This window comes from Notechis scutatus, chromosome 8, assembly GCF_049901735.1.
Source record: "Notechis scutatus isolate UNSWTSFEM ecotype Mainland chromosome 8, rNotScu1.2, whole genome shotgun sequence".
Lineage (NCBI taxonomy): Eukaryota > Metazoa > Chordata > Lepidosauria > Squamata > Elapidae > Notechis > Notechis scutatus.
Genome location: NC_142016.1, coordinates 14,419,443 through 14,444,135, shown reverse-complemented (window position 1 = coordinate 14,444,135; position 24,693 = coordinate 14,419,443). Strand labels below are relative to the sequence as shown.

At 38.0% G+C, this 24,693-nt stretch overlaps 1 protein-coding gene across 4 annotated transcripts in view; it reads left to right on the top strand.

Moving 5' to 3' along the window:
* LOC113417636 (lethal(3)malignant brain tumor-like protein 4) overlaps positions 1 to 24,693 on the top strand; it is a 57,341-nt gene that overhangs the window by 7,034 nt on the left and 25,614 nt on the right. For 3 of the 4 annotated variants that reach the window (XM_087970732.1, XM_026676131.2, XM_087970733.1), the window contains exons 2-12: positions 5,839 to 5,906; positions 7,927 to 8,074; positions 8,708 to 8,762; positions 10,191 to 10,279; positions 14,930 to 15,034; positions 15,586 to 15,721; positions 17,344 to 17,435; positions 18,187 to 18,338; positions 19,070 to 19,146; positions 23,791 to 23,876; positions 24,429 to 24,539. In XM_087970732.1, coding sequence (XP_087826858.1) covers positions 5,866 to 5,906; positions 7,927 to 8,074; positions 8,708 to 8,762; positions 10,191 to 10,279; positions 14,930 to 15,034; positions 15,586 to 15,721; positions 17,344 to 17,435; positions 18,187 to 18,338; positions 19,070 to 19,146; positions 23,791 to 23,876; positions 24,429 to 24,539 — 1,092 coding nt within the window. In that variant the 5' untranslated portion in view covers positions 5,839 to 5,865. Of the gene's footprint in view, positions 1 to 4,173; positions 4,198 to 5,838; positions 5,907 to 7,926; positions 8,075 to 8,707; positions 8,763 to 10,190; positions 10,280 to 14,929; positions 15,035 to 15,585; positions 15,722 to 17,343; positions 17,436 to 18,186; positions 18,339 to 19,069; positions 19,147 to 23,790; positions 23,877 to 24,428; positions 24,540 to 24,693 lie in introns of those variants that run through there. The other variant, XM_087970734.1, reaches the window with a different exon arrangement.

Here is a 24,693-nt window from a genome sequence, read left to right as displayed (position 1 = left end):
TCTTATTAGATTAACCATGCCAGTTCATGCTTGACCACATTCAGTTGATTTCCCTTATGGGAATTGCTGCGGAAATTAGAAAGTCTCCCATGGTTGGTATAGCACAGTAACCATGACTTACACTTATAGAAGGAACATAGGAAGATGCTTGGGGTAACCATAACAAATGACAAAGAAGCCCTTATGTGCACACCTTCTGTAGGAGAGACCACACAGGAGAAATTGAACCAAGCATGTTCATCCATTATTGAAAAGTCAGAAATGGGGAAAAAATGTTGCCTGAATTGTATCAGAAGAAAGTTGCAACACTGGCAAGCACACTGCATTTGAAACAAAAGATGATGGTACCAGAATGACAACTCTCATATAGTGTCATTACACACCTGTTGTCATTTGCCCTTTCACCCTTCACTTCACTTCCCCTGCAGTCAATGCTGCATGGAATTCCACTCAAATTGAATACATCTTCACCTTTAATCAAAATACAGATGGTCCTCAACTTATGACCGTGATTGACACAATAATTACAATCATATGTTTTTGTGGTCATAAGTCGTGGCATTGTGTGAACAGATTGGAAGTTATGAACAGTTTTTACTTTGGTGGTTAAGTGAACGCTGCACTGATTAAGATAATTCATATTCCCCAATGGCCATTTTTTGCTGGAAACTGGAAGGTAACACCAGAAATTGGCAAAAATGTTGCAAATTGCAGTCCTATGACTGGGATACTGCAAATGGGCATAAAGGTGAGCCAGCAGCCAAGCACCCAAAATATGATCAGATTATTATGGGGCCATCATAACTATTAAAATAGTAATTAGCTTTGGGAAGGCCCATTGTAATTTTGAATGGTCATAAGTCAAGGACTACCTGTAAATCACTTTTGAATGTGCCTCTGAACTTTAATGTTTCCAGAGCCAAACTGATAAGAAATTTCGTACTTTTCAAGTCGAAGAATTTGAGTGATTAATGTGTTGCCAGGAATGTGAAGTGATATCTTTCCCAAAAGGCTGGAGCAGAATTTGGTTCATAGTAGAGAGTATAGTTAGTGCTTTGAGTACAGATGAGCTTTCACAGTATATCTTTAAAATTTCTGAAATGAATCTAACAACCATTCTTGGCCAGCTATCTGTCTAGCAAGATTTTATTTATCCTGCTTGATAGTCGTTCTCCAATAGTGTCAAGTCATAGTATAGAAACAAGTTGCCTAATGTTCTTTTGTCTAGATAGAGAAAATGTATTGCCCTCCTTCATAATTTGCAGACAAAAGGAAACAGGGCTGGAATTTATGGATGTCTAGTGTATGGCTCACTGTGCAACAAACATGAAGTTTCTGGAGACAAGTTTTCTCTTAAGAAATGCATTTTGATGTTTTTACCCTGAGATAAGTTGTTTCATACATTTACAGTTCTTAAAGAATACTTAACTGACAAGAAAAAATGTGTCTTAAAAACAATTTTTCAGACCAGAAACATCTCTGACCAATTATCATTGGTCCTTTCATTGTTCTGTCTATGTCAGTGGTCGCCAACCCGTGGGCCGGGGACACTGGTGGTATGTGAGAAAATGTTGGTGGTCCGCAGAGAAATGTCACCCCCCAAAGCACTCCCCAAAGCAATTAATCCAGGCTGCACGGGAACACAAGGCTGTGCTGCCCACATGGCCCACGGGAACACAAGGCTTGTGTTGCTTTCATTGCGAACAACACAAGGTAGTGAGGGGAGGGGGGGAACTTGCCCCACTCGCCCCACCCGCCTGGCCTGGCCATCTGGCTGCTTCTTTCCGCTTCTTCTGCTTTTGGCTGCATGCAAGGAAAGCAGCAAAAGTCTTTCTTTCTTTCCCCCAAACTCCACCAGAAATGAGTCTTTGGGACCGTGCAAGGCATCCTGCTCCAAGAGGCTGCACCGGCGCGAGAAGTCTCACAAAGACTCATTTCTGGAGGAGTTTGGGGGAGAGAAAGAAAGACTTCTGCTGCTTGTCTTGCATGAAGCCAAAAGTCTCTCTCTCTCTCTCTCTCCCCCCTGAGAACGGAGCTGGAGACGGTATCCTGTGATCCCAAATAAAGAATGATTGATCGGTGGGAAAACGGGGTGGGGAATTTTCTTGCAGACTTTTTTTGGGATTTTTCCAGGGTCTCTGGTCCGCGGGATTTAAAATTATGAGTTTGGTGGTTCCTGAAGTCCAAAAGGTTGACAACCCCTGGTCTATGTACTAAATGGGTTATAGATCTTGCCCTTTGGACTTGCTGGCATACACAATCTTCCCCCCCACTGTGCTTTCTTCTGCATTGATATAAATCTGTGGAAACTTAAAACACAGTTTTTGGTTTTATGATATTCGTGGATATATGATATTAGGAAGGATTGTGGAATAGTCTGTAGCTGTGAGTAAGTCAGATTCTGGTTTGAGAACTTGTTCCATATGTGTTACCTGTTGAAGAACGCACTCTTAGCCCCACCTTTTGAGACTGTCCCAAAGATGCTTTTCAAAAGGAAGCTTTCCTTGAAGAAAAGAACAAAATGTTTTGTTTCTCACCCAAGAAACTTCATTAGTTGTGATGGTGGGGGGGCAGGGGAAATGGAAGGATAGGTTCTGACCAGATGGTTGTGGGAGGTGGGGAGATGGAAGGATTGTGTTTCTTTGCAGTTACCTACTGGGGAGTTGTGCCTTCTTACAGGCAGATTTTCTTATTAGACCCATCATAGTGTTTCATATTCTGCAACTTGCATTGTAGAATTTATTTATTTTACTCTGATAAAGGCTTTCTTTCTTTATCTGCCTTTCTTAGTATTATGAAGTGCTAAGTAGCATTACAGAATTTTATCTGATGCAGAATTCATTTAGCTATTATTATTATTACAAGTATCCAATAGAACAGAATACGTGTAGTTCAGATGCAAGGTCCTTGCAAGATACTCTCTGAGTATCTTGCAAGAACCTTTACTATTTGCTTACAGATATTCCATTAACTCACTGTGTAACATAGTGAGACTGAGTGTGGGGTTTGCTCCTCTATTTTAGCTTGCAGCTTGTTCTGCCAGTGTTAGTGGAGATGTGATTTTCTTGGTAGTTCCTTGATTAGATTATTGTTTTCTGCTTGATTGTTTGTCTGGTCTTAATCCCTGCTTATCTAGGTGTTGATTGCTTGGAGAAGATAAGTTCTGTTTTTTTTTTTGTTTCCTTCTTAGCTTTTGTATTCTCTTTTTTGAATGGGATGTAAATGTGGTTTATCTCTGTTATCTATTGATGGCTGATTTCTGCAAGCAAGCAACCAAACTCTGAGAGCACCAAGAATTCAACAATAAAAGTATCTAGAGTGCTTTTTCTGACCTGATACTCAGAACTGAGGCTTGTAGACCACAGAGAATGATGTTTAAAGTTGGTTTAGGCACATTTTCATAATCAATAACAGGGATATTCAATCAGTTGGTTAATTTAAAGAGTGGTGTCGTGATTAGCATAATCTTAAACAAAATAATATTGTAAGAATGTTCAATAACATGATAATCTCCTCCAGGTAAATTTATTTTATATTTACATATAATTGTACTGAGGTCATGATTTTAACACCCCTTCCCCCCATGCACATTCTCTTGTTGTTCCATTAATAAAAATCATTGGGTCAGTGTATATCTATTGACCAATAATTTGTCTGAGCTGCATTTTTTAGTAGGACACTGTTATATTGACCTAGGACTAATCAATTTAATTGTGGAACAAATTATATAATATTTAGTTTCTATAATCTGATTCCAAAAAAAAAAGCTCTCCCCTTATTTTTCAGGGGTTTGCATACCGGTACTTAGTTTTCTATCATAAATGTGTGTATTTTAAAATATGATATTGTCCTTTAAACATGCTAACATGTCGATTGCCGAAATGGGGTAACTTCCAATCAAAACAAATCAATTTGGATTTAATGCACTTTCTTAAATCTCTCATACTGAAGTCATTAGAACTTAATGTTTAACATTGATTAAAAATAATGACTTGGTAGACAATAGCAGATACTAATTAAGTATTAAAAGGAGCCTACGTAGAGATATAAATTATGCAGTGGAAATGTTATCTACATTCTTTAAGGATAGCTAAATAATTACGTTATCTGATTAGTAGAAAAAACATGTTTTTTCTCTCTTTGGATTATTACTGTATATATTCAAACAGTTTCCCCCAACCTGGAAGATTTCCAAAGGTATGGATTTCTACTTTTAGAATTTCTCAGCCTCTGTGTTAAAAATTTGAAAGCTAAATCCCACACATTTGGAGAGTCTAAAAATGATATTTTGAATTGTGTAAATACTGTTGCATGATATATCAACATGGTCTTCTGAGCCCATTTCAATCCACCAGATATTGGCAGTCATTTTTCTCTTTCAGATTTGGATTTCATACACATAGCCCTATAAATATAAATTAAATATAAATATACAGTATATTTGTAGGGCCATGTATATGGAATTCTGTGTCATACCTGCTTAGGTTTTTCTAGTTTGCTTCATGTTATGCCAATAATATTTCCACTGTGAACACTGAAGTAATTTAATACATATTCGATATGTCTCTATGCCATGGTGGTAATACTTTATAAATTGTTTATCAAAATAAAGTTTGCCCTACATTTCTTTGATAGAAATGTCTTCTGTACTTCCTTCCAAAATAGTTGGGGATCAGCACAATGGAGGTGGTTGGTTGAATAATAACAGCTCCTACCATCCCCCATGTGTTTTTGGTTTTAATATTGGTTTTTAACTTTTTATGTTTTAGATTTTATGTAACTATAAGCTGCTCAGAGTTACCCTATAGTAAGATAGTCCATACATTTATTATTGTTGTTGTTATTGATGTTATCTCATAGACTAATTATCTCAGCATCATAACAAAATCATATATTGGAAGCTTTACAACTTATTGACTATGACTGGGGTTAACATGGTTCTTTTTGGATCAGAAGATCATTCCTGACTTAATTTTTCTTGTGGGAAATCTAGTTTTGCCTTCATCTTTGTCTTTGATTAATGAGATATCTTCCAGGGATATTTTTACTGCTTAGTAATGAAATCTGATCTCAACACTCATTTTTCCTGTATCTCCAAGTGAATCCGATTTATATTCTTTTTCAGCCTGGTCTATATATTTTTATAAATGAATGGTTCACTACACCCAAGCTGGAAACCCCTGCTTAGCTGAATATAATTTAATCTTCTGTTCAGATATTATTATTGCAAAAAAGGAGACTAAAACCAACTACTGTACATGCATTTTATGTAAAAAAAAATCCTGCATACAGCTATAATACTGTACATTATTTGAAGGGTTACAATACATAGTTACAAATACTGTATCTCTCAATTTTATTAAACATTACTCGAGTTTAAAGGATTCATCTTGGTTAGAAAGAAGCTCTGAAATTCAATTAAGTCCTCATACTTAGTTCAATCACTCATTTCTTGATTGTGTCCTTAAGGGGCTTTTTTAAATGAAATGTCTATAACAACTGGTAAACTCGTTTGTTATTCTTTAAAGTACTACAACATTCTCCTATTGTTGCAAAGAAATTTTTCAATGTAAATGAGTGTCCAGAGGCATTTAAAAAAATTTCAGACCTCTCATCTCAGGGGTTTCTTCCACAATTAAAATATCACCTGATATGTCAGCTGTTTGTGATTTGGGCTTAGGTATGAGTGGCATAGCATTTTCATTAAAATCCATGGTGATTAATTCAATTGCAGGAGATTGTGAGATTCAATTAATGAAAGGCTGTAAAAGCAGAGAGGGAGCTTGTTGCATAATAAATATTTGAAGTGTTGTTTTTTTCATTGCCAACTCTTTGTAGAACCCAAAGACAGGAATCATTCGACAAATGGAGAACTTTGAGAATTCTCATCAGGAGAGTAAAAACAGGTAATATTTTTTGCTTTGCTTGCTTCATTTCATTAAAACACATCTTAAAATGGATATAATCTTGGGGTACAATCTGCATTTACAGGTGGTCCTCAACTTATAACAGCACATTTGCTGACCATTCGAAGTTAGAACGGCACTGAAAAAAAGTGACTTATGACTGTTTTTTCAAACTTACAGTGACCTTTGGTGACCTTCTGACAAGCAAAGTTCAATGGGGACACCAGATTCACAACAACCTTGTTAGTAACTTAACAACTGCAATGATTCACTTAACAACTGTGGCAAAAAAGGTCATAAAACGGGGCGAAACTCACTTGACAAATGTCATAGCATTAGAAATTTTGGGCTCAATTGTGGTCATAAGTCAAGGACTAGCTATACCTTTACATATTAAAGACCAAAGAACAGTATAGCAGCACATCTACATTGGAAAGGTCACTTTAAAAGAAATAAGAGGATAAAAGGTTCACAACCCACAGTTTTTGAGCTGTGTAAAATCATTTCTAAAAGGCTTCTGGATTCTCATGTTCATGTTTTGGAAAGGATATTAAGAACCAATAGGAGGGCAAGAAATGGGACTGTGCAAATTACTTAATCTATCCGAATCCATATCAGTAGCAGAATATCATTTGCAGAGGGATCCCAGTTTACTTTAATTCAGTTTAATTTTTTTAAAATTAAAAATTGAAGATGTACATTGGTAATTATAGTTTCAGAGGGAAACAGAAAAAGGAGTACCTAACTCTTATGGTGTTAATACAAAATGCAATTCTTTTTTTAACTTTGCAGTGCCCCTCCTGGATTTCCCCCGTTGTAGGCTATTATATCATACATTCTGTGTGCAGTTACACAATGTATGTATATGTTTATTTATTCCCACTTATACGATCACCCATCTCATTAGTGCAACTCTGGGCCAACCCTTCAAGTGACATCATTGTCTGTGGTTTTCGTGTCCATAAAATCCATACATTTCTGAGTAGGGGGAATTAATATGGAACAAATTAACTACATTCATATATCATGTTAAGTCAGACTGATAATATCAGTTCATTGTTGCTTTGTTTAAGTTTTCTAGTTAGGTTAGGGTAAATGTAGCGTGTTCTTTCCAAATGGAGAATACCCATTCTTTCCTAAGCAGACAATACAGTCTTAAAAATCAGATTGGAATGTAGAACTAAGAATGACAACTGTTTGTTAAGCAGTTGAATTAATGCTCTATATTAAACCATTTCTTGTGGCTTACTATCCACATGCCTTAGTGTCTATGCTGGATCAGTTCAGAAGACTTTAATAAGTTGGCTTATCAATAATATAAAAACAAAGAATTAAAAAGCAGTAATACGGAAGAATCAACAATTCAACAAGGATAAATGGAGCACAACCCTAAATGCATGCCGAAGTACCAATGCTGATTATCTTACCCAGGGGTGTCAAACTCGATTTCATTAGAGGCCGCATCAGGGTTGTGTTTGACCTCGAAAAGGTGGGGGGAGGTGTGGCCAGGGTGGATATGGCTAGCTCGATGTCACTTGTGTCTGGGGCGCCTGTGGTGGCTTAAGTGCTCTCCCAGCAAAAATGGGCTTCCAAGCTCTGTTTTCGGCTGTGGCGGCCTCCTGCAACCCTCTGCCAGCGAAAATAGAGCTTGGGAGGGTTGCGCACGGCCCTTGCGAGCTCCATTTTCTTTGGCGGAGGCACCGTGGGCCAGTCTTTCACTGTTTCCAGGGCAGCCCTACAGGCCAGTTCTAAGTACCCCACAGGCCAGATCTGGCCCGCGGGCCTTGAGTTTGACACCCCTGATCTAACCTATGAATGAGAGTGTGAGGCAGGCAATATTAGATATAGCCACATATATACCACTGTGCACATTACCTCCAAAGAATGTAGAGCCTTGTAATATTATTTAAATTGGTAGGTTTGTAGAGAAGAAAATGGTGCAGATTTAAAAAATATTAGCCATTGATGCCATCTTAAAGACAATATTTTCTGAGTGTATGTAATCGTATCTTTTTGATAGACTGTCTAAGGACAATACCACCAACTGTGGGAAACAGACAAATAATAGTCAGATCCGTGAAACTGATAGACCCTCCAAGCGGCTTCGAAGGAAAAGGAAGCTGCTTTTAGATTCTGAAGAAGAAGAAGAAAATGCAGATGAGGAGGAGGTAATTAAATGTGATTTCTTTAATTGAAAGAGTAGCCAGAAGGCTATAACAAAACTTGTAGTGATAAAAATTTACCACGTAAATTTAATAATCCTTTTACATGTAAGTAATATTTTAGAAATATTATATATTCAGTCAAACCAAACCAAACCAAAATATACACATTGTACACATATAAATCTGTTAACATTGTGTTTTTACATTAAATAAAAGGGGGAAAAAAGATTATTGGACACATTGTATACATATAAATCTGATAACATTGTGATTTGATATTAGAACAAAAGGGAAAAAAGATGATTGCAAATCTTGCTTCTTTGCTCTTTTATCAGAAAACAAAATTATTGCAGAATCAGATTTTGAAAAGTAACTCATGCCACTATTTCACTACTGGAAATTAGAAATTAGTTGACATGTTGAAATTTAGCAATCAGAGAATACTATTGCATTAGACAGTGTAAAATAGCAAATAATGTATTTCAATGTGTTTAGTTTATTTGTTTAATTTATATATATTTCTGCTGGTAGTTTAAAATACTAAGCAAAAAAATAAACATTGCAAAACAGTGAAAATGACGTTCAACGATACATGAAAAATGGCAGGTGTATTTTCATCTGGTTTGTATTATCTAGGAAAAGAATAAATTGAATCCAAAAAACCGCAAGAGTGCAAAATCAGCGAAGCAAGGTAAGGGTGCAAAATTGATTTTTAACTGTTTCATGGCAAAACGCTGCTATAAATTCAGTACTTTGGCAACCTCTGTAATAATACCCAGAGTACTAATGTTACAAAAAACATTCCATCAATTTTACACTTATCTTTATCGTCCACAAAATGTACTACTTGTAATCCTTGACGTACAGCCATTCATTTAGTGGCCATTCAAAGTTACGACATTGAAAAAAGTGACTTATGACCATTTTTCACATTTATGACCATTGCATATTGCAGCATCCCTATGGTCATGTGATCAAAATTCAGACACGTTGGCAACTGGTATATATTTACGACTCTTGCTATGTCCTGCTAGGTCATGTGATCCCCTTTTGTGACCTTCTGACAAGCAAAGTCAATAGGGAAGCCAGATTCACTTAACAACCATGTTAATAACTGCAGTGATTCACTTAACAACTGTGGCACGAAAGGTTCTAAAGTGGGGCAAAACTCACTTAACAACTATCTTGCTTAACAATGGAAATGTTGGATTCAAGTGTGGTCATAAGTCTAGAACTACCTATATTAGAAGGGCCACAATATTAGAACGTTTCCCTTACGGTCATCTGGACATGGTCTCTTCTGTGAACTGTAAACTACTGTATATCTGCAGTCTTATGCCCCCTTCCCTACAAATTGCCAAAATTATTTATTTATGGTCTCAATAAAACACAAGTGTAAAGTTTGAAATACCAGGAAAAAAAAAACCAAACCTGATTGAAGAGACTATCAGCTGGCTTCTGCAAACTATTGCTGAAGTTTACAATAGTTGTCCAAGTTAAATCTTGCAGAAGGAAGGTTGTGATTTGTTGACAGAGAAAGACAACTAAAATTTCTAATATTTTGGTTTTTGAGTGGGGTGATGCAATGGTCAGTGTAACAATATATAAATTGTAGGTATAGTATGATATTCCTACTTACTTGTAAGTTCCATTCCAAATAATTTAATTCTGAGTAAATATATAGTACGAGTTTGTGTTGTAAATGTGATAAATGAGAAGATTCATGAACCCACTAAAAAGAAGGGATGGTCATGGCATTAGAACTGTAATTTTTTAAAAATCTCCTATCCATCTATTGTGATGAGAAGGTTAAGTCTATCCAATCAGATTTTCACATGATGAATAGAATGAAATATATATAACCCTCTGTTCAATACATGGGTGTTCACTTTTAAAGATGATAATGCCAAAATGGCAAAATACGTTGTTATATCACAATGCAAGCTCTAACTGTTCTGTATATTTTCATTCCAATGTTGCACACAATTGCATAAGTACATTATGACAAGTGTTATATCGCTTGTCCCATGTTATTCTCTCCATGAACCTTTGTGGTTCCATACTCTTGTCTTCCAGAAAAGCATTTTTTTTTCTTTTCACTCTATCTCTGATTTCTCAGCTATTCCTGCAAAGAAGAACGTTTGGAACTGGATGACATACTTAGAAGAAGAACGAATGCCAGCTGCTCCCTTGAAACTTTTCAAAGAGGTTTGCAATCTCCTAGGTGTTTTTTTTTTTTTGTGGATGAATATTGAATACAGGTAGTCCTCAACTTACAACCATTCACTTAGTGACTGTTCAAAGTTACAATAACACTGAAAAATGTGACGTATGACTGTTTTTACACTTAAAACCATTGCAGCATCCCCATTATCATGTGATCAAAATTTGCCTGCTAGACAACTACCGTGTATTTATGATGGTGGCAGCATCCCAGGGTCATGTCATGACCACCTGTTGTGGTTAGCTGGCAGCAGGTGCAGATGGCTGAGGAGAGCGAGGACTCTGATGAAGGGCCAGGACCATCAGGGAGTGGACTGCTGCCTTCAGAGATTGTGGGGGCTGGCAGCAGTGATGTGGAGGTTCCTGAGGAGCCTGTGCCAAGTGCATGTGCAAGAAGGATTACTCAGAGGAAAGAACAATTACAGCAGCACAGGCAACTCGGGAGTAAGGCTGCAAGGTAATGGCCCCTCCTTCAAGAGGATAAAAGCAAGGTTTGGAAAAGCGTTCTTTGCAAACAGCAAAGAAGCTCTTAAGCTCAACTGGGGGACATCTTAGTTCGTGTTTGGAGAATCTTGCAAATTAGTTCTTATCTCTGGATTTTTGGCAGCCTTGACAAACAACTTGGCAAGACTCTTCCTTGTCTGAGCTAATTAGTGGAAAGCAGCCTTCAGAACAGAATTCATTATTAAACCTTAAAAGGTGGGGGGGTTGCTCCTTTTGTCTGTGTTTGTTCTTTGGGAACCCGGTTGGGTGAGAACATTACCTGCATGTGAATGTCTTTGCATTGCCCTAGAACCAGAATTTTTTGTGGGTGGAAAACTAAAGAACCAGATCCTGTAATGAGATGGAATGTGTTAAGGGTATTGAAATCTTACACATCTGCTCCCTTAAAGAGCTTTTTTATTGGAAGCAATAAGACCAAGGTGACGTCTTCAATGCTGCAGAGGGACAAGCCTGGGTCCATCATAATTCTAAGAAATCTACGGAGTCCACAAACACCCTTCTTCTTCTTCTTCTTCTTCTTCTTCTTCTTCTTCTTCTTCTTCTTCTTCTTCTTCTTCTTCTTCTTCTTCTTCTTCTTCTTCTTCTTCTTCTTCTTCTACTCCTACTCCTACTCCTACTCCTACTCCTACTCCTACTCCTACTATTTCGGTTTGCTGATGTGGAGATGAGTATTCCTTCACCTCCTTCTTCATTCTCCTTGTCTTGCATAACTGCCTGTAGAAGAGAGATACTAGTTTTCTCATGACATCCAAGCAGGGACACACATCCCGGCACTCCTTATGAGTGCTTGAACCATCAAGAGTTATTAAATCTTTGCACTGCATTTACTTTGAGTTCGGTAGAGAGAAGTTGCAACTGGAGTCACGTTTTTTGTTGGGAAGAAATGCTGGGCATTAGAAGGAAGGAACAAGACAAACCTCAGTTTTTGCCTGGAAAGGGATTCAGTGCAAGCCGGTATGTCTGTGTGTGCTTTATTGTGCATCTTGCTTGTTAAAGGGCTAATATGTGAACCATTGTAAGCAGTTTAATCTTCACATTTAATTTTACCCACAACCCCTGTTTTAATTTGTGTCTATGAAATTGCTTGACACCAGTATCATATCTCAGCCAGCAACTGTGTAAAGCTAGTGTTTCAGCTTTGATAATTAGCATAGGGCTGACATTAATTGGTCCTTGACTTTTAGCATGTTGTAGATTATCTTATTAAAAAGTAATCATTACAAGTGAGGGCACAAGTAGAAGCCAATTGCCATATCTAACAATATGCACAAAACCAAATCATAGCAAATGTGAACATAGCGTCCTTCCCATCCATGCTAAATTATTGCAATTTCTTCACATAAAATGGAGATAAGACAAAATGCAGCATTGGGAAGGTGCTTGATTTGAACCATGTTTCACTGCCAGTTTTTGTATGTAAAGCTCAGCTTCTTAGAGGGATTTTCAAAAATATTTTTATCTTTCTAATTAGCTTACATTGCTATTTTATGGCATTGTAACCTGATAATGAGATGGGCAGCCTATAAATTGATTGATTGGTTGAATGAATGAATGAGCAAGATTTTAAAAAGTCAGCTGTCAGCAGAGTTTTATTATTTACCTGCGTCCAAATTTCAGAATAATATTGTCTCTTGTTCTGATGCTTCTCCAGGTCAGATTCAGAAGTTCAGTTCAGACACTATTTCAAATCATGGTGTACATTAACTAAAATTTAGGATATGAAGCCATAGTTAGGGTATCCAAGTGTATATGAGTCAAATTAAGCATTATAGCAATTTGCCTCCATTTCCCCTGTTCTGTTTAACTTCTTAGGTTTATTTCCATCTCCAGAGTGTAGTAGTTTCCAAGTACAGATTTAGTTTAGTTTATTGTCATTGCACCTCATACAACGAAATCAGACACCATCTTCAGTGCACATCATGACCATGACCATGAAAGTAAACACAAACACACATCCTTCACCCTCCACACATTGAACTGAAAACCCCCGACACCGCACTGCACTATACAGCAGAAGTCAAAAGAGCTACTGCCCTGGGATAGAAGATGTTTTTCAGCCTTTTTGTTCTTGTTTTTATTATCCTGTACCGTCTGCCAGATGGTAATAGTTCAAAAAAAGGGTTCCCAGGATGAGATGGATCTTTGAGAATGTTTTGAACTTTCTTCAGGCAGCGGGAGCTAATAAAGCTCTTCCAAAGAGGGGAGAGGGCAACCAATGATACTCTGGCAATGATGTTAACCCTCCAGAGTGCTGTCCTATCTGCCCCTGTGCAATTGGCAAACTATACACGGGTGCAGTAAGTTGAAATACTTTCTATGGTGCAGCGGTAGAAGATTACTAGCAGTTTTTCATTCAGTTGTTGTTTTCTGAGAAGTCTCGGGTAGTATAATCTCTGCTGGGCCCTTTTGACCAGGGCTGCAATGTGAGCACCCCAGCTCAGGTCCTCTTTTATGGTAACACCCAGAAACTTAAAACTGGCCACTTGCTCCCCTCGGTCTCCATTTATAAGCAAGGGCTGGATGTCTGACCTGTTCCTTCCATAGTCCACTATAAGCTCCTTGGTCTTATTGGTGTTGAGGACCAAGTTATTGTCTCCACATCACGAAAGCAACCGGTCCACCTCATCCCAATAGGCAGACTCAACCCCCCCGGAGATGAGTCCCATCACCAGGTAGTCCTCGGCTTAGAACCTTATTCATTTAGGGACCATTTGGAGTTAACCACAGTACTGAAAAAAGTGACTTATGACCCTTTTTCACACTTACTACCATTGCAGCATCCTTGTAGTCACATGATCAAAATTTGGATGATTGGTAACTGGTTCACATTTATAATTTATCATTTTTATTTTATTATATAAAATACAAAGAAGAAAAGAAAATAGGAAATTAAGGGAGGGAAAGGGAGCAGGGTGAAGAGGGTTTGAGATACAAGGGGAAAGAGAAAAAGAAAGAAAAGGGGGCATTGACTTCCAACTCTTCCTAGCACAGTACAAGAGAAACACACTCCAACCTCAATTTTTTTGCTTTTACACATTAATATAAAAATAGCCGTTCCTATAACACCAAATCTTTCTAAGCAACAAAACTAAGGCCAACGTTTCATTTTTCTTCTTCTTCAGGCAACTGGTTCGCATTTATGACCGTTGTTGTGTCCCAAGATCATGTGATCCCCCTTTTGCGACCTTCTGACAAGCAAAGTCAATGGAGATTCACTTAACAACCGTATTGTCAGGATTCCGGCAGTTAACCCCAATTAAATCATGAGTCTTGAGCCAAACTTCCAAAACTTAAAGAAGATTTATTAGGAGTAAACATGCCGGCACTGCCTGGGTGTGGCTGACTCTGAGGCACATCATTCATTGTCACCTTTGACCCTGGTTTCCCCCCCACCCCACCCCCTGGTTGTATTATAATTCATATTCTCCAATGGGACACATCCATAGCCCAGAGTCATCAATCAGGCTCTCCAGTTAGAATTTTGCATGGCAGAAACTTCAGTCACCTAGTTACTATCTTTGAAAACTATTTATGGAATGCAGTTTTGATTTCCAAGCTGCCGCACTGCTCTTTCAACCCCCCTTTCCCCCCTACCTTTCTGTTGGCAACTCTAAAAAGGCCATAGAAATATTTTAGGAGTTGACACGTGTACTAACTTACAGTAAGAGCTGCAGTGATTCACTTAAGAATTGTGGCAAGGAAGGTCATGAAATGGGGGCAAAATTGATTTAACAACTATCTTGCTTAGCAACAGAAACGTTGGGCTCAATGGTGGTTGTAAGTCAAGGACCAACTGTATCATAACAGCAATCTGTGTTTACCTGTTAAAAAATGAACGCTCCATGGGTTGGTATTAAGGTATCATTTTAGACTAGAAGCACAAGTCTTGTCAATTCAAACACTGCACTAATTGATGATTAAACTTTAATAGTCCTTCAGTTCTATAAGCAGCTTACTCCCACATAAAAAGCAAGAAAACATTTTTTTAAAAAAGTCAATTAACCTTAATTATAGAAAACAAATACTATACACTTGCTCCTGCTTCATTTTTTAAATATATTTTCTGCAAATGGAACTGACAACAAGGAATTCGTTAAGTCTACAATAATATTTTATTTCTTTCTGCCGCAGTCTCAGTCCTTTCCACAAAACAAAAATGGATTTAAAGTTGGAATGAAGCTTGAAGGACTGGACCCTGAACATCCATCTTTATTTTGTGTTCTTTCTGTTGCTGAGGTACTGGTCTGACTTTTTTAAAATAACAAAGAAAACAACTGGAAGACAGATGAAAAGCATGTCAATGATCAGTTAATTAATTCTGGCTGAAGTTAATGAAATGCCTACTAACTAAGGAAAGCTTTTTAAAAAACATTTTAATATACTACATTGGCAATGTTGATATATGTTGGTAAATGAACTGAATATTGTTCACACTAGAAAAAAAAAGTATTGGTAGCCTGAAAGTTATTGACAGATAACACCAACAATCTGAACATCTTTAATTGTCTTTTTATACAGTTCTTGTGGTTTTTTTTAATAAAGGCTTGTGCCAAGCAGAAACTCCACTCTAGTGTTACTTTCATTATAGATGCTTGAGTTCTACTAAGTAAAGGGTGCAAAAGCAGTGTCTTGTGAAGTGAGCGCCACCAATAAATTAATACAGTTAATGCATCCACTGTTAAAAGATAATCATGTTGAAAATGAAACAGGAGCAGAATTTTTTAATGCAGGCCTTTTTGTGTGTTTTGCAAAAGTGGTAACATTCTTGCCTTTGTGGTTGGTTGTAGGTGCAGGGGTATCGAATGCGATTACATTTTGATGGTTATTCAGAGTTTTACGACTTCTGGGTTAATGCTGATTCAACAGACATCCATCCTCTTGGCTGGTGTGAAAAAACAGGTCACAAGCTGCTCCCTCCTAAAGGTATATATGTGTGTGTGCATCTCTCTCTGTCTCTCTCTCTCTCTGTCTCTCTCTCTCTCTCTATATATATATATATGTATGTATGTATGTATGTATGTATGTATGTATGTATGTTTATCTATCTACTGGTATCTATATCTCATCCTGGGCACCCTTTTTGTGAACTATTACCATCTGGCAGATGGTACAGGATAATAAAACCAAGGACAAATAGCTTCTATCCCAGGGCAGTAACTCTATTGAATTCTACTGTATAGTGCAATATTAATGCAATATCAGGGGTTTTCAATTCAATGTATAGAATGTGAAGGATGTGTGTTTGTGTTTATTTTCATAGTCACAATGTACACTGAAGATGGTATTTAATTCCATTGTATGAGGTGCAATGACAATAAAGTAAACTAAAACTCAACTATACCTATCTATCTCTAACTATATCATCTATTTCTGTCTCTATTTATCTCTATTTATCTATTTATATCTGTCTATCTGTCTATCTATCTATCTATCTATCTATCTATCTATCTATACATTCTAATCAGAGGTGGGACTTTGGACTGAATCTTATTTGCTTAATCTCCCTATTTGGACTACAGAACCTCTTGTAAGTGAAATCTTTCAGGAGAAACAGTTATTTCTAGGTTGATCATCTTGAGGTGCAACTATTTTTAGAGACTTTAAATCCTTCTCCATGTTGTGATGAAGGGAGTGGGCGTGTTATTGTTATTAACACCCCCCCAAAGAACAGTGTATTCCCATTTTCAACAAACTGGAAGCCCTGCTGTTTTTGAACTACAATCTGACCAAGGCTTGTTTCTGGGGAACTTGTTTAAACTAATAATGCTTGAATCAAGTTATATCTTTAATCAAGAGACTGATCTCATGTTAAATCACTGAATTGGTTAAAAAGAAACTAAAAGAAGTGAGATTGATCCTGACACCTTCTTTGCATAATAGCCACAAAATATAGATTTTTCGTGAAAGATCAACAACATTTTTCTACTGTGTTTATGTGTGGGTATTCGAATCAGTGTTGAGCGCTGGCCATTGCCTGAACTAGTCCCTGCAGTTTTCTTGGCAAGATTTGGGGGAATTGTTTCCCATTGCCTGCTCCTAGGGTTGAGAGGGAGGGACTGGCCCAAAGTCACTCAGCTGGATTTTTGCTATCATGAAAATAAACGATTAGGACCTTTTGTTTTGTTTCGAGGACTATATATTGGAGAATCTAATGGGAAGTAAAGCTTGCATGTATTCACACTGTTATTTAAGAAGTAATGCATATTTTCTCATTAAAGTTGAACATTAGAAATGTTAAATAATTGGAAATTCTTTCAGCAATACATAATGTAACAAATGAATTCAGCACCTATTTTGTTTCATAGAGAGTTCCAAATTTTCAGATTAATGACTCACAATTGCACAACCATATTTAAAACACAAGAAAAGGAAAAGGAAAAATATTTATAAAAGCCTAGAGACCCTCATTGTTCCCCAAACACAGCTATCCTGCAAATTTAAAATGCTTCCCATACTGTTTCTAATATTTGAGAACGCAGGCTGTGGTACACCATGGGCTTTTTTTTTTGTTATTATAAAAATATTTTTTTCCTTTCTTTGTCTAGGTTACAAAGATGGGGAATTTAACTGGGCTTCGTATTTGAAGACCAGCAAATCTCAGGCTGCCCCCAAGAATCTTTTCAAGATCCTAAGCACAGTGAGTAGCAACAGCAGTTTCTAGTTTCTCTCTTTCGGGTCCTTTCTAAAACAGGTATCAAGGTGCCTTTGGCTAAGAATTGAAACAAAACGGCTGACAGAAGGAAGCAAAATAAAATAGGAACTATTCTCTCTAACGTTATATTTAGAATTCAGAGTTTATTGCCTGTATTTGTTTATTTAGAATTTAGAGTTTATTGGTTTGTATTTATCTGAGCAGAGGAGTAAATTAGTCAAGCACAGCTGTCACAGAGTAGCTTGCTTTTTATCTCCTGTGTTAACTCTGTTCGCAGAACCTCCAGCATTCGTTCAGTATTTGAGCTTGATTCATGTTTCTGCTGCTCATCTGAGTATCTTTTTTCTAGTTGCACATCTGGTGTTTTCAGGTATTTTGACTCTTTGGATTCTACTCTGTCAAGTAGCCACATTTGTTCACTCATATACCACCTGAGCCAATCCTTTAGATTTCAGCGAATTAAAAAGATATTTTTAATTTTGCATTCAGAGTTTCACAGCTTCAGGAAGACTTATGATCAAGGTCGCACATCTCATTAAACCAATAGTTCAAATTATGATTTCTTAAAGAAAACACAAATCTCACAGCCTATTAAGTCAAAATCAAACATGTCCTATTTTGATTTAGAATCTTACGTGAATCCAGCAAGAAGATCAAATTTTCTTCAACTCAATGCAGACTTAAATACATCTAACGGCAATGGATTTTTTCCTCTCTGTTGTCTCCTATACAATAGCCAGTCACACCTTCTGGTTTTCGGGTGGGCATGAAGTTAGAGGCAGTAGACAAAAAGAATCCTTCCCTGATGTGTGTGGCAACCATTGCTGACATGTTGGATAATCGACTGCTAGTTCATTTTGACAATTGGGATGAAAGCTATGATTACTGGTAAGAACAAGAATTTGTAATGTCGGTATAAAATCATTTTGAGATAGGGAAACCTCTGGAGCCTGCTCTGCATTCAGTTGCATCCAGCTTTATTCACCAGTTGGTTCTTATTGTAAGCCCATGATGAAGTATGTGCAGCGTTCCATCCAGATAACTATATTTTGGACCACGTAGCTTGTCTACAAATTGTAATGAATAAAGAATTAAAATTAAATTTTAGTTTGGTATAATGTAGAAATATAAATTCAAACTATTTAGCTTACCATGTATTAGATAATACAGGAATATACAACTTACTGATAGAAGATAATATTTATAGCTCAGTTGAACTGTGAGGTCCTTGGTGCTCTCTGAGCTTGGTGCTTTTCTGGCAGACATTTCATTACCAAACGAGGTTGCATCAACTGTACATTGATTTGCTGCAAGAAAAGCACCAAGCTCAGAGAGTACCATATACAACTTAAATTGGCTCAAATGTGTTTAACAGATGTTTGGGACAATAGTTTAACTTTCTGGAAATTGAATTTTAGAGCCTGTTAAAGCTCCCTATATTTTATAAATACAAAAAAAAAAAATCACTCTAACTCTGCATTACTGATTACGGATCTTGAAGGCTACAAAAGAGATGCCATTGACCTTCCCTATTGTATCCTTGATATAAATGTTCTGTATAGAAACATTAGGCAAAGTTTGCATAACTGTATTTCATCCTCTATATACCTTTGGTGCAGGTGTGATGCAAGCAGTCCATATATTCGACCTGTTGGTTACTGCCAAGAAACTGGAACACTTTTAACAACACCAGCCGGTAGGTTAAAAGCACATCATTTTCATTCACTATGAAAGTATCTGCAAGGAATTTATCAGCTGCAACAGAATTATGTTATGAGACTTATCTCAAGTCACTCTGCTTACACTGAGGAAGTCCTACTTATTTGTAGTGCGTGTTCTACAGCTATTTTTAGAAACTATGTGTCCCAACCAAATCCTGAATCTTTGAAGTGCTAGATAAAATATGGCTCATATAAATTGTCTGGGAGTTTCAGCAGAAATTGATTAACAAAAGTGTTTATACAAGGAGAATGCAGGACCAGAATATTTTCTTCAAAAGAGCAGGACATTAATAAAAGAGAAAGACTGACTTCTTCCATTAAGTTGTTCAGATTGGCTCCTGTGCCGATAATTGCACGCTCGCTTGGCTCGCATGCCAGCACCCAGAGGCAATGCGTGCTGGCTCCCCCACTCCCTCTGTGCATGCATTCGCAATTCCCCATCACACGCAGTGCGTCTGTGCATGCGTATGCGATTCCCCCTCACGCGCAGCGCGTCGGTGCATGCATGCGCTATCTTGCATGCAGCGCTTCCCTGCGCATGCACAAACGTCTCCCACGCAACCCCTCCACTCCCTGCGCATGCCCGCCAGATTTCCCGACAATCAGCTGTCGGGTGGTGGCGCACGCATGCACAGTGGATCTCTTCCAGGCAACCTCTCACCTGCCTGGGGAATTGGCTCTGCATGCCACTTCCAACATGTTTGGCATAGGTTCGCCAACACAGGGTTAGAACCTTAATTGATTCTTACTTTGTTGCTTGCCATATTTCTGTAGATATTCCAGCAATTCCTGTAGTCATCTGGCTTGGTAATGACTGGAGTGCTAATTTCACTTCATCTTCTAGGAAGACGAGAATACTAGAATGGTGGTAGGAATGGTTAGTGGATCAAGAAGAAGGGCGAGCAAACTGGCTTGATACCATCAAAACTGACACAAAGATGAACATCCAATAACTGAAAGAAGCTGTGCTTCAGGGTAGCATGGAGAACACTTCCTATAAATTAAAGGATATAAATAAAGTCACCAAGAATCAGACATGTCTGAAGAATTAGGTTAAACTACTAATACAGGCTCTTGTAAATAAGGAATACCTTCTGCAGTTTCATAGATGCTGCTATTTCATTGTATAGAATTTTGGTATGCATTTTCCATCTTTGATCTTCTTTCAGTCAGATACTATCACTCCATTGGCAGCTTCAAGCTTGAAACTTCCTTCTGAGTTCAGAAATCTTTTGGAATATGTTTCTTGATTTTCCATGTTTGTTTCCATCTTTCATATCTTTACAAATGTCATTATACTCTTCTGGTCTCTTCTAACAGTTCTTTGAAATCTTTCAGTTCCTTCCTAAGGTATTTCTTTTTCTTGTTGTTGGTTCTGACTCTGCTTTTTTTCTGTTTCTTGATCTCTTATTATTTGATTTCATGCCACATTTGTTCTGGTTTCCACTCAGTGAGTTCCTGTGGTTTTCTATAAAAGTACTTCCTGATGTTTTCCTTGAAAACGTTAACTCCAGATCATATTGTGGAAACTAGCTTTCTTCCACTTTAAGTTGACTTAGAATTTGCAAATGAGCAGAGTGTGACTGTTCCACAGTCAGCTTCTGACTGTATCTTTGTTAATTTTTTCCACCTCCTTGTAACAATATTGTCAATTTTATTCTCTGTATTGTTTTTGTTTGAAATGTTAATGAATAAATTATTGGCAGAAACGGGTAAATTCTCCTATTTTATTTCTGTTTCCCAGGCACATACTCCAAATATATTTTTCTCCTTACTTTTCTCAGTTTAGTATTCCAGTCTCCAACCACAAGCAACATATCATAACAGGGTTGTTGTTATAAGGAAAATAGGAGGAGGGAGAAGTATTGTGTACATTCGGCTCCTTGAGTTACCTAAATGCAGGATAAAAATCAAATAAATATCTTGCATGTTCAGTCAATTTCAGATTGAACTTGATTATAGAACCTATCAACAAACTCTTCTTCTGCTTCAGTGGGTGAAGCATAAACATGGATAATAATTGGATGAAAGATTCACTACAGTGAAGTCTGTGAGATATTATAGAAGCACTAAGAATACTGTATCCAAATTGTGCCCTTGAGATACCCTTCTTCTTCTTTTTTTTCATGCCCTGAGTAATAAATGATTATTTTAATGGAAAGTGGCCGATTCCAGTCCATTTCAATTTGCTGATGTCTAAGAGTCAATATTCCATTGATTCATTTCATCTTTCACTGTATTGAACGTTTCCATTTTGATGCTGATTTATTGGTTGCTTGTTTGCTTGGTTGATACAGTTTAAAAGCCATCCAACTCCCATCGAATCTTACATTTCATGTTCCTACGATTAAAAAAAAATGATAAAGGAGTTTCTCTGGATTTGACCGCTAGTCGTTGCCGACTTTAAGGCATGGTGCTCATCTCCGTTTCAGGGCCATTGAGCCAGCACTGTCTGAAGACATTTCCATGATCACGTGGCTGCTTGTCATCACGGAGTACCTTCCCGCCGAAGTAGTACCTATTTATCAACTCGCATTTGCATGCTTCCAAACAGCTAGGTTGGCAGGAGCTGGAGTGAGGGCGGGAGCTCACGCTGACACATGGCACTCGGGTCTCAAACCTGGACTGCCGGGTTTCAACTGACAAGCCCAGCATCTTAACTGCTGAGCCACCATGCCACCCCATTGTTGCTTTAATTTGCTATTTATTTACAAAATGTATTTGTCGTCTGTCTCTTATCTCTTATCTATTTGCAGCTTCCATGGAAGAGAAGGGTAGGGTGTCGTGTGCCTGCATGGCAACATCAACATCTAGTCCCAAAAGCTTTAATATAGTTGCTCTGGGATTTCTCCACTCTTCCTTAGTAACGTGTTGGGGGTGCTACCATGTCCCATCATCTGTCCCTATATTGTCAATTGCTTTAATCCTGTTTATCTGTGTGTTTTTCTTACTAAAATGCAAGATGATTTACAATTGTTTTCTCCAATACAGTAAGAAATGATAGATGCTTTTGCCATTATATTTATTTTTATTTATATCCCACCTTTTATTATTTTTTACAAATAACTCAAAGCAGCGAACATACTTAATACTCCTTCCTCCTCCTATTTTGTTCTCACCACGACAACCTTGCGAGGTAGGTTAGGCTGAGAGAGAATGACTGGCCCAAGATGATCCAGCTGGCTTTTATAACTAAGGTGGGATTTGAACTCACGGTCTACCCTTTTCTAGCCTGGTTCCTTAACCAGGTTCCAAACTAGCTCTCAGTTATCACTAAAATGATTATCTACCACCAGCATCTTACAACATTGCTGTCTGATTTTAAGTGCTTTAATTGGGCAGCGGGGTGAATGCCCTTCACATCTTGGGTGACCTTGCTTGATTATATGCTGTTGGCATATACTCTCCATACTCTTTGCTCATCCTCCCAGAAAGACCCCCATCCCACCTGCCATGATAAGCATAGAATAACTTGAAAGGGAATTCACTTGGAAGTTTTAAATGTAATTGCATTCTAAAAGATCTGTTAAAAACATCCCTAGTTGCACTGTTTGGTATAGAGAATACCTATTTAAGACATTCTTTAAATCCAGCTCTTTGTAGAAAGATAGTGGTGGAAATTCCTTGTCAACTTCTTAGCATTTGTGATGCTACTTCTGTTATTGCTCTGATGTATTTCAGAAACCAACAGCTTCATATGCAACACTAAGATGGCCTCTCCACACCGGAATTGGAATTGATTTGTGTTCTTATTTTCTCCTCTTACTCTCTTTTTTCCCCCGCACTCTATTTCTCTCCCGACAAACCATAATTTATAGCCTTAGTTGTAATTCTGATTTAGGAGGAAATATGAACCATCAGTCTCTGTTGCAGATGCAGTGACAAGCGAATGGTTTGCCAGAAAAAGAGAGACATGGGAAAGCATAGGAAGGGAGAAAGTACATTTGAACGCAAGATTCGTTTGTGTAGTTGCAAAGTGGAAGCTTACACTAATTAAAAACAAATGAACAATCACATAACGAATGTGTTTTTACGTCGTTATTTTATTGCTAAAGTTGTTCTGCTCTACAGCCACAATTCAGCTAAGCCAGGGGTGTCAAACTTGATTTCATTGAGGGTTGTGTTTGACCTTGGGGGGGCGGAATGGGTGGGCATGGCTAGGGTGGTGTGGCCAGTTCAACATCACTCATTGAGGCTCTGTTTTCGGCTGTGATGGCCTCCTCCATCCCACTGCCAGTGAAAACAGAGCCCGGAAGGGCCAAATGCAGCCCTCATAAGCTCCGTTTTCACTGGCAGAGGGCTGTGGGAGGCCATTGTGGCCGAAAACAGAGTCCAGGAGGGCCCTGCGTGGCCTCCCAAGCTCCGTTTTCGCTGGCAGAGGCACCGTGAGCCGGTCCTTCGCTGTTTCCAGGGCGGGTCCACAGGCCAGATCTAAGCAACCTGTGGGCCAGATCAAGCCCGCGGGCCTTACGTTTGACAGCCCTGAGCTAAGCTAACCCAAGCCACATATAATGTAGGCATGTGATCTCAGAAGCCCAGTTCTTATCGCAGCCATCTAAAAATGAATTAGTCTTGCAAGAGAAGGTGTAAACTGATGACCATCTGAAATCTCTTTACAGAATACAAAGATTTCAAAACCTTCTCATGGGAGAAATATCTGGAAGAAACTGGTTCTCAGGCAGCACCAGCAAGAGCATTTAAACTGGTTGGTCGAGAGTTTTTCTGTTTTTTGTTTTGTTTTTACATTGAATGAACCGTATCACTGAATGATGTAATTGCGTTTTTATGCTATCTCCTAAATAACCACGGTCGAAGCACATTTATTTTGATTATGATTGTCATCATTGTTATCAATTTCCCTATCTCATTAGAAAATGTCTAGCTAAATTAGGTGGCAATCTTGACCTTAAGTGCCTGTTACTAATGTAACCCACACGCCAGAAGAGAAAGTTGGAAGCACTGGTTTCTGCAATTGAGCAAGCTAATTTGTTGTGACATACAAAAAAAAATCAGAATTGAATGGCCATATTCACAAATTGGCCCAGTTGCATTTAACAGCAAATTGCAGTTAAATTAAAGCAGAAAATAAGACATTTTCAATCTTTTCTTGAAATGTGTGATGGAGAGGTGGAGCATTGCTCCCGCCTTGTCCCATTAATGCCAGGTTATGATGTAATGAATTTTTCAAATATGCCCTTTAAATGATATAGGAATCATTCTTAGTTGTCTCTGACTCCATATATAATTTATTTTATAGCGCCCAGCTCATGGATTTCAGACAAACATGAAACTAGAAGCGGTAGACAAAAGAAACCCCATGCTAATTAGAGTGGCAACCATAACTGAAAAGGATGACCATCGTCTCAAGGTATGTGTCCCATTCAAATAGCAGCCACGAACCTCATAAAAATCTCCTAATATTTGGAAAGTGAAACCTGCTTTTACTTTCATTCTTCAGGTGAAGGTGAACTGCAAAGCCAAAGCCAGTCAGCCTTATTTATTTTATTTTTGGGGTGGGCTGA